Source organism: Melozone crissalis, unplaced genomic scaffold (genome assembly GCF_028551555.1).
Source record: "Melozone crissalis strain CALT ecotype California unplaced genomic scaffold, PUWL_Pcris_2 ptg000016l_1, whole genome shotgun sequence".
Classification (NCBI taxonomy): Eukaryota; Metazoa; Chordata; class Aves; order Passeriformes; family Passerellidae; genus Melozone; species Melozone crissalis.
The window spans coordinates 9315837-9332531 of NW_026535794.1; the positions used below are offsets into that span (position 1 = coordinate 9315837).

The 16695-nt window shown below is 42.0% G+C and overlaps 1 protein-coding gene across 1 annotated transcript; it reads left to right on the top strand.

Annotated features, from left to right (window-relative positions):
• The first annotated feature begins 1474 nt into the window (after positions 1-1474).
• Positions 1475-16420, top strand: NOM1 (nucleolar protein with MIF4G domain 1). Its single transcript, XM_054273809.1, has 11 exons — positions 1475-2461; positions 3830-3954; positions 4867-5062; positions 6862-7185; positions 7665-7775; positions 8573-8740; positions 9332-9453; positions 13112-13244; positions 13606-13737; positions 14442-14551; positions 15400-16420. Exons 1-11 carry the CDS (start codon positions 1475-1477, stop codon positions 15575-15577), a joined length of 2586 nt encoding a protein of 861 aa, XP_054129784.1. The 3' UTR covers positions 15578-16420.
• The last annotated feature ends 275 nt before the right edge of the window (positions 16421-16695 follow it).

Consider the following 16695-nt stretch of genomic DNA (forward strand, 5'->3'; position numbering starts at 1 on the left):
ATCTCTTTTAGAGACCAAACAGGCCCTGCTCCCTCAGCCTGTTCTCATAAGAGAGATGCTCCAGTCCTTTATTTCCTCTTTGTACCCTCCACTGGACTTGCTCCAAGAGCTCCATGTCTGTCTTGTCCTGAGGAGCCCAGAACTGCACACAGCATTCCAGATGTGCCTCACAAGAGCTGAGCAGAGAGGGAGCATCACCTCCCTGACCTGCTGACAATGCCCTTCCAAATGCACTTGAGGATCCCATGGCTTTCTTGGCCGCAAGGAAACACTGGTGCCTCATGAACAGCTTCTCATCCATCTGCACCCCCTCTACAGAAGACCATGGACGTGGATATTGGCTCTGGCACACTCAGGAAGAGACATCTGAGCTTTTGGCAGTGTTGGAAGGGGTTTAAAATGTGGCTCTTGGCAGGTGGAGGGGTGGCCAGGGGCTGGTGTCCCTCAGCTCCTCAAGAGGCATCAGCAAGAGCCTCGTGCCCTATGGGAGCCTATTGCCCTGATTTTTTAAGATTTTCAAAGCCTTCTGATGTTTACATTCTTGCAGCAAACTTTCTCATGCACTTTCTGTAAATAATTTATTGTTTTGCATTCTTTTATGGAGGAGAAGAAATTTGATGGACTGTTGGTTTGTCCAGTGTCATTGGAGTGGTGGCACTGTCACCCTCCAATCCACTGTCACTTTTGGAAAACTACAAATGTTGGAGTCAGAAAATAAACTTGCTTTTTCTTCACCTTGAGAGCAGCAGTGTGTGCACTTGTGTTGTTTCATATCCTATAGTGACAGGAGCCTTGTGATCACAGCCAGGGCTGTGTCGGACAAATTGCTCCAGTCCTTGGTGTAAGAGGGACAAGCCTTGTATTTTCTTTCTGGAGTTTCTTATGGGCAACAAAGCTGGTGAAGGGTCTGTAGCAGAAATCCTGTAAGCAGTGGCTGAGGGAGCTGGGGTTGTTTAGCCTGGAGAAAAGGAGGTTTAGGAGTGACCTTATCACTCTCTACAACCACCTGCAAGGAGGCTGTAGCCAGGTGGGGGTCAGGACCTTCTCCCAGGTAACAAGTGATAGGACATGGGGACACAGCCTCAAACTGCACCAGAGGATGTTCAGGTTGGACATCAGGAGAAATTTCTTTACAGAAAGGGTGACTGGAATGGATTGCCCAGGGACGTGGTGGAGCCCCGGTCCCTGGAGGTGTTTTTTAAGCATTGTACTTAATGCCGCGGTCTAGTTGCCGCGACGGTGTTCGGTCATAGGTTGGACTCGATGATCTCAGAGGTCTTTTCCGACCTAATTTGTTCTGTGATTCTTAAATACATGCGCACAAACGAGGGCATCTCTACCGACCGAGCGCCTCAGAAGCGGCACTCCAGGGTCCGTCCCCTCAGAGCCGCCACGGCCGCCCGCGCCCAGCAGGGGGCGCTGTGCCTGGCATGGCGGCCGCGCGCCGGAAGCGGCAGCCCGGCCCCTCTCCAAGATGGCGGCGCTCAGGCGCGGTGTGGCTGCGGGCAAGATGAGGCGGGGGGCGGCTGCCCGCGGCCGCCGCGGCGGGAAACTGGACCGGCTGCGGCAGGCGGTGCAGGACTACGTGCAGGCGGCCGGCGGCCAGCCACCGCTAGCCCTGCTCAAAGACTCGGAGAGGTACAATCGCCGGAGCCGCCGGGAAGCCAGGAAGGAGAAGCGCAGACTAAAGCGGAGCCGCCGCCGCCGACTCCAGCGCGGGGAGCTGGTGGAGGCTCCCACCGCCCCGGCCAAGCCCGCTTCGGCCAAGTCCACTCCGGCCAAGCCGAGCCAGGCCAAACCCGCTTCGGCCAAGCCCGCTCCAGCCAAGCCGGCCCAGGCCAAGCCGGCTCCTCCCGCCCGCCCCGGAGCCCCCGCTTCGCCCTCCGCTGGGAAGCAGCGGCCCAAGCCGGTGTCGCCACCGGCACCGACAGCCCTTGAGGCCCCCTCCGCCGCCGCAGCCACCTCGGCGCGGAAACGGGCCCTGCTGGAAGCCAACGAGGAGGAGGAGAAGGAGATCCGGCGGCTGGAGCGGCAGCTGGGGCTCGGGAAGCGGCGCAAGAAGCAGGAGGGGCCCGCGGCCGAGCGGCTGCCGCAGAGCTTCCTGCGGGACGGCCTGGGATACGTGCTGGGAGCGCTGGGCACACGGGCCGGGCTCAGCCAGCTCTGCGACAGCAGCGACGACGAGACCGAGCAGCAGGACACCGAGCCGGGAGCGCGGGAGCGCCCGCCAGGGAAGGAGGAGGATGGGGAGGACGAGGAGAATGGCGAGGATGAGGAAGATGGTGAGGACGAGGAGGATGGCGACAACGAGGAAGATGAGGACGAGGAGGATGGTGAGGACGCCTCAGAGCCCTCCGAGGCGGATGATGTGGAAGGACATTGGGAGAGCGAGAGCTCATTCCCCGAGGACGGCGGAGTGCCAGAGGCCAGCGAGCCCTCGAGCGAGGAGGAGGAGGCAGAGGTAGGATGTTCGCCTCGGATAGCACAGACCTGCTTTCCAAAGCACCTCTTGAGCATAGAGCAGAGTTCTGTCGCCGCTTTTAAGCCCAGATGTTCGCTGTCCACTCGGGCCACGTGGAGCCTTGTCCTGGTTCTAAACAGCCGGGCCCAAGCGACGCTGTTGCCTTGAGGGGTCTGCCAGGTCCTGGAGACACTTGTTAGACGTGGAGGGAGAGTTCCCAAGTTGTGGGGGTCCCAGTTGCCGGGGTATCAGTCGTGGGTTTCTCTGGGTCTGGATTGAAGGCACTTGAAACAGTAGTTCGTGTTCAGACTCAAGTGTTTATTATTTCTTATCAGTAAAACAGTCTCAATACTGCGAGTTCAGCAGTTTTTCATTAGAAGGCACAAAATGGCCAACAATGTCGTGTTCCAAGGTCTTTTAAGACTAAACTATCCAATTAAGAACTGACACTTAGATTATTTCCCCATTTAACCCAATAACTGATCCCACAGAGCCCCCAGTGTGGACTTTTCTGCCCAATTGCAAAATGCCACCCAAACCCATGAAGAAGAAGAATGAAGAAGAAACCCAGGACAACACCTGTGCCCTCCATCTTGCTTCCATCCATAACATACTAAAAATCCCAAAACCTCTTTCACCAAGTGATACACCTACACTACTCTCTGTAATCTATCTCACACTTTTGTGGATTCTGGTCTATCTTGAAGTCTGGGAAACTTTCTCCATGAATGAGGGTCAAAGTCAGTGCTCCCCTGGGGGTCAGGACACAGAAATATTCCCAGAGCAGACAGAGAAATATTCCCAGTGCCCTGGGTTTCCACACCAAGTCGGGCTGGTGGCAGAGAATACCCTAGAGCACAAGGCATGTGGGAGCTGTGTGTGAAATCCACCAATAAAAGGAGCTGCCCTGGCATTAGAGTGTAGGAATATGATCAAGCCCTTCTGCAGAGAGAGCTTGTGTTGAAATCAGCAGTGGTTACACACTGGAATGTTACTTTGTGAATGATCTTAGAGGTTCTGCCAGTATTAGGTCTTGTTGAATGGGTGGAGGAGAGGAGGTCACACAGGGCATTTCTGGACCTAAATAAAACTTGAGTAAAACCAAGTAAGACTTAAGATGCCAGGTTTTAACAACCATAACTTTAAGAAAGTTAGGGAAGAGGGGCTTTGCTGTCATCAAGTTTGTCATAAAGGGTAATTTTTTGCCTACTTCTTCATGTTGTTCCTTTGGTGTTGATTATTAGATGGTAAGATATATCCTTAACTAAAAGTTTGGTACTTTAATCTTAAATAGAAATGGATATTTGTGTTCAAGTGTTTAAGATACTGGTCTCATCTGATTCCTTGTTTTCTTGTTTTCCTCCTAAGAGTGATAATCATGGTGCTACTAAGTATGTTCCTCCTCAAATAAGGAAAGCACAGGAGACACTAGATGACAAGAAAAGAGAAGAATTGGGAAGACTGAAGAAAATGGTGAATGGCCTCATTAATAGGTAGTGTAATGAGGAAAAAGTAATTAATCTTTCTGGATCAATGTGACACTGCTCATCATTCAAGCCCAGGTGGCAAGGATGTGACTTTTCTCTTCACAAACTGATTTTAAGTTGGCAATCATGTCTGTTATTGTTAAGAATAATTATCTTTATTGGTATAAATTCTTCAAAGTTAGTCATTATAGATGTTGAGAAATCTAGCAAATAAATTTAAGATTGGGCTGGATTCCACGCAGCAGTTCCCTGCAAGTGCTAGGTATAATTCACTAAGTGTCAGTTGGAGTATGCTTATTAAAAAAAAACTCAGAAGAAAACAGGTTTCGGTTTGTTTTGAGTTTTTTTAATAAATTAAATTTCTCCAACACTACAAATGAAGGGGAGCAACCCTTCGTAGATTAAAGTACTGCAGAATAGAAAAAATAATTAATATTCATTTCAGAGTTTTTTTAAAATCAGAAATCTATTGGCAATTTTCATCTGTTACCTGTAAAACATAGACTAGAGTTTGTTCAGTCATTTGAAATTTGATATACCATATGTTAAAGTATGAATTATTTTCATACTTAACTTCTTCAAAGACTGTGATGTGCCACAGTTAAAACTGCTCAAACCAGTCTCTTTGTGTAATAAATCTGTTCAGTAAGCAGATTGACAGTGCTTTGTAAATACTGTTGTTAACACATTTTTACATATATTTAACTACACCAGAATTAAATGTACTATACTTTTTTAGTTTACTAAACACAAAAAAAAATACAAAAAGTTCCTTCCTGTCATCTTATCAATCTTCAGTCTTTTCTCCTGAAGTCAAGCTAGTTTCTCTAAAAAGAACAGCTGTTTGTTGGGTGAACTCAAAATTGTGGAACCATGTAAGGAGAGTAAAAGTGAACACTGGATTTTGTTTCTCCATAGGCTGAGTGAACCAAATTTGTCCTCCATCAGTGGGCAGATGGAAGAGCTGTACATGGCCAACAGCAGAAAGGACATGAATGACACCCTGACAGACATTCTCATGAATGCCTGTGTCGCTGCAGTTGCCATGCCTGCAAGACTCCTGATGGAGCACGTCCTCCTGGTCAGCATCCTTCATCATAATGTGGGAATTGAGGTAATTCTTGTGCTTGGGACAAATTTTTTACAATAATACACATTGTAGAGTGTTTTCATTAACATTCTGTTAATTGCCTTGTAATTTTTAACTGTGTGGCGCTGACAAGCATCTTTAGTTGAGTTTCATCAGTATTTTGTGGCTTATTTGTAAGGCTTCCACAAGGAAAGGGTCTAAGTCCATTGCTTATCTGATTTTATCTCCTCCATGAGTTATCACTAGTCAGTTATAAACCCATCCTTTTTTCATCACAATATTTCTGCAACCAGTAGAAAAGTTTCTAACCTTCAAAGTTTCTAACCTTCAGAGTTTCTAACCTTCTGCTTCTCTTCCCTTTAGATACATTAATCTGTTTCTGTTTTCATGGATACATGAGGGTATTGTTTTTCAACTGTCTATATCCAGATATGAAAAGTGTTGCAGATGCAGGAGTCCTTTTACAATGGTGGATAAACTTCTTTTCTAAGCAAATAATGCAAATCATTAGTGAAATTAAGTAGTTATAACATGGAATATTAAAAACTTCAAAAGGCATGGCAATTCTTGGAGGGGATTTTGTTTTGTGTTTTTAAGCCTGATGGATGAGGTAAAATCCCTCTTACCCAAACTGATGCTGAAACTCCTGATGTCAAAGGGAATATTTTAGCTAAGTGCAATGAAATGTCTGTGAGGAAACAAAGTTGTTTCAGCAGTGTGTTCCTATTAGATTACTCTTTTTTCTTCCCCCTACATCTCAATACAAAAGATGTATTAATGCAAGCTTTTCAAATTGTCATAGTGTGACCTGAATGCTGGCTCTGAAACCATATTAAATATCAGATGGATGCAATTAAAGCAGCTTTCTCCATGTAGCCTTGGCATTAAACTTTTATTTTGTCCCTCTTTGCTGCTTGAAAGGCAGTTCTGACTGCAAATACAATGTTTCTGTAAAATAAATGTACAATATGCATTACATGAAAGTGTGACAGTGCAGCTGCACTGAAGATTAGGTTGAGCAATGCAGAAGTTGCCCTGTGTTTATAAATTTGTGCACCATTGGATAGTTAACACCCCAGCTGGGTCAGGGCTTGTAATGCAGGTCAGTACTGCTGCTGGATTTCTGGTTTTTCTTAAGGTCAGCAGATTTTAGCACAATAATAATGGGTGAGGGTCTTACTTAGCAGCAATGTATTCATTGCCTCCCTGTGTTTTAGAGCCTGTAGGCTTTCTAATCCCAGCCTTTAGCATCAGTTCACTCTTCAAAAATAAATATATTCCAAAATTTCTTTTCCCAGCTGTACCACTGCACCTTATGCTCAGCAACTGTGAAAACTTGGTATTTTGGGGTTTTTTTCACAATATTATTTTTTATCCTTCTGTTAAGGATTTTGTTCTGGAATGCCACACTCAGGAATGTGTTTGCTTTTTGACATGCAGCTTTTCCTGGATGAATGACTAGCAGTAACAGCATGCTAGTCTGACAGCTGGAAAGATGCTAATATGTGTCCATGAATATTATGTAAATAAATGCTGGTGTATGTGTACAGTAGGTTCATAATATTTGTTTTTCTTGCACAGGCTTTAAAAGGCAACTGGATGTCAAATGTGAGGTGTAAATAACATAGACTTCTACAAAAATGTCACACCACTTAAATATTTGTGTATGTAAATGTACAACATCCCTATTGGTTGAAAGGAACAACAGTATTTCTTTAAAATTAATAGTGGCAGTGACCCAAAAATGAGTTTTACAGATGTCTGTAAAATCTGCTTAGAGTTAACTGCTGGATTTTTTTTTCCCCTAATGGAATTGTTGCCAGGTCGGTGCTCACTTTTTGGAAGCTGTGGTGAAGAAATTTGATGAACTCTGTAAAAGTGATGCTGAAGGGAAGGAATGTGAAAATCTGCTTGCCTTGATTGCTCATCTGTATAACTTCCATGTGGTTCATTGCCTGCTGATCTTTGATATTCTGAAAAAGCTTGTTAGCACTTTCACTGAAAAAGAGATTGAGCTGATTTTGTTTCTTCTGAAAAATGTGGGCTTTTCCTTAAGAAAAGATGATGCATTGGCTTTGAAAGAACTGATCACTGAAGCCCAGAGGAAAGCAAGCACAGCAGAGAAGAAATTCCAGGATCAGACAAGGGTATGTGTTTGTTCTAAAGATTTCATATTCTGAACAGCCTGCAATAAGTACTTGGATACATATTTTAATTTACAGGAACATTTTCTGCTACATTCTATTCAGGTTCTAAATTACCATTAGTGTGACATTCAGTTGTTTGCATTCTTCTTGTTTGTTTTTCTTCATTAGTTCTTAGGACACAGGTGCCAAAATGCTCATGATGGGTGGGACACGACTGGTTTGTGTCTTATGTAGTGGACAGGTTTTGTGTTTCATGATAGTTTGTACACTTCAAAAAACAGTCAGGTGTTTAGCAGATGAATCTTGTACACAAATTAGTGTAATAGGGATAAAAGCAAACACGTTGTATTTAAATTTTGGTGTACATTGGCAGCTGAGCTGCTTATTCTCACAGAATAGGAATTTCAAAGTGCACTCTTGTACTTTATATAATAAACCCACAGCTTACAATTGACAGAACTGTTTTCTTTTCCCCACAGGTTCGGTTCATGCTGGAGACCATGCTGGCCCTCAGGAACAATGACATGAGGAAGATCCCTGGCTATGATCCTGAGCCAGTTGAAAGACTCCGCAAATTGCAGAGAGCTCTGGTGAGAACTTGCTTGGCTGGTGTAGCCTTGTTATCCTTAATCCAGGAGTAATTATTTGTATTGCATTTCAGCTTTCTTGGGGATTTTTTTGTTGGTGTCTTTTTTGGGGTTTTTTTTGACAGAATGGGAACTTTGTCTAGAACAACCCAGCATTAAAGGGATGAAAGTAATTTGTCAGTGCAGGATGTGCATATCAGCTTAAGAGGCCAGGCAAAAACAAGCTAGGTAACCTAGTTCTGTAGGATTTCCTCTCTTAAATTTTTGCAGTCTTTCTGATGCACTTCTAGACTCTGTTGTTGAAAATTCTTACTTTGTTCAGAGTTTAAAATTTTTGTTATTTGAGCTGTACAACACATAAGGCAGTTTGTTGTGTCATTATTTGTAGTCACAAGTGTTCAAAAGGGAAATCATGACCAGATTAGAGGATGCTGCAATGTCAGCATCCTCTGAATTCTAATCAGACTTTGTGATTGGAAGATGTCTACTTTTTAGGTTAGTATCTCTTTTTTCAAATAAAAAGCCCAAGAGCTTCTACACGTAGATTTATGCAACTTTATGCATTTAAAAATTACATCATATGGGAAACTTGTAAATTCTTTTCAGGTTGCTGATTGAAACAAAGGTCAGGGAGGAAACATAGGAAGACATTTATGAAGATATGAATTTATATGTTTGAAGTTTTTGTTTAAAAACAATTTTAAGTAATTAAAGTACTTGTTGTTTATGTAAGAAGAGAGGAAAAAAGGTTTGAAATGAAAGCTCTTGTGTTGGTTTTTACTTTTGGTTTGCCATTCAAGGTTCACAGCAGTGGTTCAGGAAAGGACACCCAGCTGCGCGTGTCCCTGGAGTCTCTGCTCAGCGCTGACCAGGTCGGGCGCTGGTGGATCGTGGGCTCATCGTGGAGTGGAGCACCAATGATCAGTGATACCAAAAGCCAGGCTCAGCAAAAGCTGCATGTAGGAAAGGTAAATCCAAATTGAAAGTCTTAAGTGTTTGTGATCCCTTGAAGATTTGTCAGGAAGTTCATTTCAGAGCACAGCAAAAATCCTTCACATGCTCTTGTAAGATCAAGCTTTTGGACTGTCAGTTCTGCTCTCTGTTTTTTTAAAACATATACTCATGTGCTTCATAAGAGCTGTTACTACAAATATGGTATAGCTTGTTTTTTCTTACCCTGTGGAATTGCTAAGGTGAAAGAAGAGACTTGATTCAACAGTGGATTTGCTAGAAGAAATTCTGACACGTTGTGGTGTCTGTCTGTGGCATATCTCCAGGGTGATTCCAAAAGTAATGTGATGAGATGGTCATGGTGAATTACTTATGTTAAAGAAGCATGTCTTAAAATTAATTGGCACAATTATTGTAGATTAAAATGTATTTCCGTAGTTGAAAAAGCTCCTGATGATGCCTGTGCCTCTGGACAAAAGCTCAGGACCTTTGGATTGGTGATTCATGGTTTACTGGAGAGCTTCACTGATGGTGTTATTTAAGGCTGTACAGAAATAGCTTTTTTTTAAGGCAAACAAAAATAAAATAGCATATAACTTTATTTTCAGGTGAGTTCAAAAATAATGGAGCTTGCTCGTAAGCTGAGAATGAACACTGATATCAGGAGAAGTATTTTTTGTGTCTTGATGACAAGTGAAGACTTCATGGATGCCTTTGAAAAACTTCTGAAGTAAGTACAGAAATCAGCCCAGAACTAAAATCAGGTTGTAAATGCAACATTTCTGGTCTGGGCTTAAGAACATTCAGATGATAATGCAATTAAAAGAAGTGCATAGCTAGGGATCCACACGGGGTAAAAGGGCAGGAGAAGGAACCAGAACCTGGTGTAAGGATTAATGGGGGCAGGCAGAACTGACTGGCAGTCAGAGGAAAGGAATAGCCCCTGTTGTTGTTGCTCCTGGCTGTAACTGTGATTTGCAGCATCTTCTGATGTGAGGAGCCTGTGTGTCCCAGCAGAGTGGATGGAAGGCTGCTGCAGGCTTGTTTCCTTACAGAGGCAGACCAGAAGCCCCTGCAGAACATCTCTTGGGTTTTTTGCTGGATTGCTGTGGTTTCTATGCTACTGCCACTTCTTTGACTTCTTGCCACCCTCTTAAGCCATCTCTGCCCATACTTGCATGACCTGGTTGTACTCTAGCACCTCCACTTCCCTCTTACAGAATTTATTAGCTTTGGGTTTGCTTCACATGAAGACCAGTTCCCTTACCCCTTGACAAGCAGCTCTTCAGAAGAAGATGTGATCAGGGAAGAGCTCAAACTAAGCTATTCCTTGTGTTTGTCAGAATATGATTTGTAAGTCTGTAAGAACTGCGAGGGGACAGATCAGGTCTGAACTTTTCTGTCTCAGCCTTGTAACTCAAGGGTATTGTCTTACCAGGATGGCATGCAATTTTTAAATCTGCTTACCAAACCAAAACAGACTTTGTAATAAAGTCAACTAATATTTGATTAAATGCCACTTTTGCAAAACACAACTTGGACTTGAGACTGTGATGGAGTCATTCCAATATCTTAATATGGCCTGTTCAATTAAAAGAAATTAGCTGCTGCTGCAGCTCTTGCCAAGACCTGGCAGCTCAATTTGCAAATTGGACTTGACTCTCATCTGTGCTATTTAGGCTAATACACAAATCTGAATACATACAGGCTTGGCAGAACATCTCTCTGCAGGCTGCCTGCTGTGTGTTGGTGCTGATGTTTATACAGCAAACTCAAAGAGAGGAATTCTTAAATCTGCCCACATCTGGCAGAGTGTAATGGAAAATACACATAATTGTCAGTGAAGGAACTAGCTTCAGTGTGAACATGTGCTCCAGAGTGTATGGGAGTTTGTATTTGTATGTTTGATGTCTCATGAGGAAGAGCATATAAAGAAATATTTTAACTGCTCTTGTTGATTCATCTGCTGCTAGTTCTGTGGCAGAGTTAAAGGATGATTGAAACTATTTGAAATCTAGGCTGTTTTTCTAGTCCCTTTCCTCCTTACTGCAGATGAAAGTATTAGTTTGGAGCCAGAACAGCTCCCTGAAGTGGCTCAGTGATTGCAGAGGTGTCAGTGAAGAGGGCTGGGAGCATCACTGGTGGCAGAAAAGAGAGTGAGACTGGATGTTCTTCATCAGTTGAAAGGCCACACCTTCTTCACAAACCACAGTTTCACTCAGGAGAGAGAATGAGTGCTGCTTAAGTTTGATGGAGAAGCAATTTTTGAAGTTATTTTGTAGAAGAATAAAGAACTTGAGAAACTTCACATCTCAGAAAAGCTGAGCCACTCATGAAAGGCTCAGCTATCCTATTGGAGTGAGATATGTCATTCAGGATAACTTTGTGTCAGCAAGTTTTTCCTCACAAAATGATTCTCAATTTCTTGCTAAATACTCACTACCAAAGTGAGTGTATCTACTAATATAATTTGAACTGACTTAAAAGGGGATTTAAGAGTTGCTCTTTTTGGTCTGAAGGCATTGATAGTCTTGGGCTTCAGCTGATGATAACTAACCTACTTGGAGGCAGCTTCTGCTGGTGACAAATAACCTGCTTCAGAGGCAGTTATCCCGTTTACAGCAGGATCAAAATATACAAGTAAATGTAACTCATAAATAATTGAATCAGTGAATGGTTTCACATCCTTTATCAAAGAATATCAGGCTTATTAAATCTACACAGGTTTATGGTGAAGCTCAGCAGTGAAAGAGTCCAGACTCTTAAATTTTAGATGCTTAGGAGTTCTAGTTCTGTGAAGAAGTGAAGGTAGGAAGAAACTTGAATATCCAAGTGTTGTCACTTGTTTACAACTCTGGCAATATGAGTATTTCCTAAATAAGCAAGTCATGATAGGAGTGATGATGATCAAGTAAAAGGAGAGTGTGCCAGACCAGTGATTGCAGTGTAATTTCCCAAGTCATCTATTAAATACAAATCTGATGGCTGAAACCCTGTACATTTGTAAAAATTCCTTTTGTTGCTCTGAAATCAGGTGGAACTTGGCTGATGGGAGAGCAGGTGGGTTATGGCACAGACACAGCACTTCTAGTACTGACCCCTTTTGGAAGAGCAGACTTCTCAATTTTTACTGCTCATTAGCCCAGAAATCATCCCAGATTTTCCTACTGTAAAATTTAAATTCTAGGGAGTTTGGGCTCAATTTTCTCTGTTAATCTGGGGTGTCTGTGGTCACATGCAATGCAGATGTCTGTAGGTGTGTACAAAGGAGGGATATTGGCATCATTTAATGACCAAATACCCTACAGACAGTAAGGCAAGTTCCAGTGGAGTTAAACTTGGTTAGAAAGTTCTCTTGAGTTGTACTAATACCCTGTGAAACTTGAACTTGAAGCAATGAGAAGAATTTTGTTTGAGATTTTTCAAATTCTAATTTGATGCATTTTTCATTTTAATTGGTTTTAATGCTGCCAAGCATTTGGCAGCATTTGGAAGTTAAATCATATTATTCACAGACCAGGTGCATTGTGAGTTAGTCACCATTCCATGCTAGAGTGTCTCAGCCCTCTTCTACACTGCTCAGCTGTTGGAGAGGGAAGGCTGCTCAGTCCTTGGCCTTCATGCTGAAGAAGCCAGCATAAGATGGATAGATACATAGACAGATAGGTGCTGTTTTCTCCAGGCTTTTTTTTTAAGGTGCTTTATAATCACTGACTGTATCCTCTTAGGCTGCTATCAAACAAAAATTAATTTCAAGTATCAAGTAGCATGGATTTGACTCAGAGATTAAAAAATTCATATCACCAAGTAAGAAAAACATCTAAGAATATTTTCTTATCCCTACTAAGTCCCTAGAAATGTTTCTCCAAATAGGCTTGCACTGATCCAAAGGCTGGTTTTCCTCCCATGACCATAAGTACAAGCATGAGATGATCACAATGGGACCCTGCAGTTCTTGTTTCACTATTTAGCCTTTGTTTCACAGTTTAACCCTTGCAGTGGTGCCTGTGGGTGCAGTGCTACTGCTGGAACCTCTGTGCCCTCTCTTCTGTTCATGGAGAGCTGCAAACATGGAGTGGGATTCCTTGCCTTCCCTGGGCAATGATAATACTTTTATCATTCCACTTCTGTTTCTTGATGTCTTGCTTTTGCATCTCCTCCTTTACCCATAATGCTTCAGCATTTCCACAGTGCCATACCAGGATACTTGTTTAGCCAACAAGTTGGAGTCTGTTAGGAGTTTTAAAGACTTGGTACTTTGTAAAAAGTAAAATTTAATGTGATGTTTGGTGAGGTTTTAAAGTATTACTCTCAGATGTTGACTGTAGCTCTTTGTGTCAGCAAGTTTTTCCTTACAAAATGATTTTCAATTTCTTGCTGAATTTTAGGCTTGGACTGAAAGACCAGCAGGAGAGAGAAATAGTTCATGTCATCCTTTACTGCTGCTTGCAGGAGAAGACATTCAACCCCTTCTATGCATTTTTGGCTAACAAGTTTTGTGGGCATGAAAGACGATTTCAGGTAAGGACAAATCTGTTGCTTCATTGGTTTTGTGTCATGACTGTGGTTAGGAAAAGATTTACTGAATACCTGAGAGTGGGTGCATGCCTGTTAGGATCTTGATCCCAAGGAAAAATTCTGCTGGTATGGCTAAGCATTCAGTAAGGCATACTCATGGTCAGATTTGAATAGGAAATGAAATGCTGAATGTTTTATTTTTTCTGTTTTATGCATTTTAAAATAATTGGAACGGTCTGATCAAGCATTTCTGTTAATTAAAGGAGGGCTTATAAAGAATACCAGGTCAAAAGGTTTGCTATGTTGTTACTCAATTAAACAGCCACTTGATTTGTAGGATTATTTTTTTACCTTTGACCCCTAGGTGACATTTCAGTTTAGTATTTGGGACAAAATCAGAGACTTAGAAAATCTGTCAGCTGCTGCCATCTCCAACTTGGTTTCACTGCTGGCTCACTTAATAAGGACAAAATCACTGCCACTTTCAGTTCTCAAGGTTGGTGTATTTTCTTTTCAAATCCTTCTGTGTTTTCCCTGCATTTGCTAGTTCTATGCAAGGCATATTTTTTCTGTTACTTATCTGGTGCTTTAGCTGATTATGCTAAGACAAACTTGTTTTAAAATTACTAAATTGTTCCAATTGATTATGGTAATGCTGTCATTTGGGGAAGGGAACCTGTGGTGACCCAGGCATAGAGAAATTCTACATTTCTTTATCAAGAGCAGTTGTGAGATTATTTCCTTTAGAGTATTCAGAGCTGAGGCCCCTTCATTAGCAGGCTTTGCCAGTGGTTTTTGTGCTATGGTTTTTAGCTGATGTTGTTTTTATTAGACAAGAAAGTGCTGAGTAGATTTCTTGGATTTCAGAATGGGTAGTCCACAGAATTCTATTAGAAGAGTAACTGGAATGTATTAAACAGGCAATTAAATGGATTGTGCCAGGTACTTACAAAGTATTTATCTAATTGAGAAAGGACATCTGGTATTCTGGTACCAGGAGCCTTCCATTCCTTAGAAGATTCTTTGCTTTCATTGTTGATTGGCTTTTGGAGGCAGCCTTCTCAGGCAATTATTCTGTGCTAAACTCCAGGCTCAGTGTATGCAGAGGCCAGTTGGTGTGCTTAAAGTTCTTCATTTAGGGGAGAAGAGCAGCTGTTTGAAATACTTGAATTAATCTAATTGTCCCTGTCTGTCTGCCAGGTAATTGAATTCAGTGAACTGGACAAACCCAAAGTCCGTTTCCTACGACAAGTATTAAGCACACTGTTAACCAAAGCAGATGAGGAAGAAATTACTGACATTTTTATGAGGTAAGTGATCACTGGCATCTCCAGAGAGCCCTTGTTGAATAGTAATTAAGAAGATAAGAAGTATTTTGTTTGGAATTACACTGTGCCTTTTCCACATATCAGCCCTCCATCCCTTAAAGTGTGAGCTCTTCCTGGCTGAGTGGGGCCAGTGTGTCCTGTGTGTGTTGGTACAGGTTCTGACAGAGATGCAGCTGTGTAATACAAAATAAGGCTTCCAGATATTCAGTGTATCATTTTGGTCATAGGATTTTCATGAGCAGAGCTCTGTAATTCCCTGTTTCCCTTTTTGCTCTACCACCTGTGTTGGGTGGGATTCACATTTTTAGGATGTATCTTAAAAAGCAAAAGGAAAGTGGTACTAAAGAGGCAAATGTTTGGGGTGTTTTTAATGGATTTGTTATCAATGTTCTCTGAAAAATCTTATTTTTGATATGGGACAGAGTTGCCTGGAGAGGCTGGGAAATTTCCATCCTTAGAGATGCTTAGGACTTGAGTGGGTAAGACTTGCAATATCACATAAAGTTTGAAAAAATCAGGTGGTGATGTTTCAGCTGTCATGTAGCAGCACAAGGAGGCTTGAACATGGAGTTTGCCTTGTTCTTTGCTGTAATGTAATTGTTTACATAAAGCAAGCCTTGGGCTGCAATGTTCCATTTTATTGGTGAGGCCAGTTGTATGTCGAGTGTTTGGGCTGCTTGCCAAACCAAGGTAGACTTGGTAATTTGAAAGCTTCTTCAATAAAACTTCTTTTATAGGCTGGATTTTTTTCTGCAGCTCTATTTGAAGAAGATGATAAACTTCTGAAATGGGAGAAGACTAAATGATGTTTTTGATCTGTATCTTTACAGGATATCTGACAACCCCAAGCTGCAAATGCTGCGGGAAGGCTTGAAACTCTTCCTCACCCACTTCTTACTGAAACATGCCCAAGCCCAAAAGAGTGCTGAAGAAGCTGGCTTGTTAAAAGGGAGAGTGGAACTAGCAACCAAGGCTTTAGAGGCAAAAGAACCCAAATTGAAGCTATAGTTATATTTTTTTCTAATAAAACATACAGAAAAAGCAAGCTGGGGTCTTTCAGACCTAAATAATTGGGAATGAGGAGAACTGTTTTACTCTAAAGAATCCATTTTATTTATGTAAACAGTTACTTCTCTCTATGTGCTAATTAGAGGTTTAATTGAAGGGGATACAAGGCCATTTTAAAGAAAAAGAAAATGTCATTTTGTCATGTCCCTTTTTGGGACAAGTACTTCATGTTGGTGGCTGGTATCTGGAGAAGAGGGTGAATTTCTCTTCTGTGATACTTGGTCAGCAGTGGTGTTCTGCATTGCATGTTCTAGCCTTTCATTTAAAGTAATAAAAGAAGCAGCCTAACTAAAGGCTTTTGATAAGGAGCCCTGGTACTCACCTGAAGAAAGGGGCCACTAGATGGCACAAGCACTGGTGAGTCGGCTGGGGAAGAAATCGACTTTTTTCTTAAAGTGTTGGAAGTTATTTGCTAATTCTGTGAATTGATTCCCTGACTGTGGGTCAGGAAAAGATCTTCAGTTGGATTCAAAGCTGTAGCAAAGCAACTTGAAGATCTGTCTTTGCCCAATTATATTGGGTTTAGAGATCGCAGCATACTTTTATGGCTTTTTTAGCCTGTTTTTCACAGCTTTAGAATTGGAGTTGCCAAATCACGTGTGTTAATCAGATTTTTCTACACTTAAACAATATCATCAATATGAGTCTTAAGAAGAGAATACCTCCCTTAAGAGTTTGCTCACATTTTTCATTTGGATGCTTAAATAAAAAATAGGCACATTTCTTTCTGTAACACTCTATAAATGGTTTGTTTCTTTTGTCACCTTACCACTACACATTAAACTGCCATTTTTCTAAATGCTTTGGTGTTTGTGTTAGCTTTACTCTGGCTGTCCTGCCAGGAAGGGAATGACCTGAAATTGGGTGGAGAAAGGAAGTACTTTCTTGTGTGGAATGTGCACCTGTGATCTGCCTGTGTTGGAGTTGTCAGCCCTGTTTCTGTAGCCAGACTTGCCTCTGATGTCCATTGGGCCAGTGACTTCTGGTGCCTCCCAATTTGCCTTTTCCCTGTTGGCAAAATTTATTTTTTAATCAAATTGTTAAAAGTAGTAAATTCT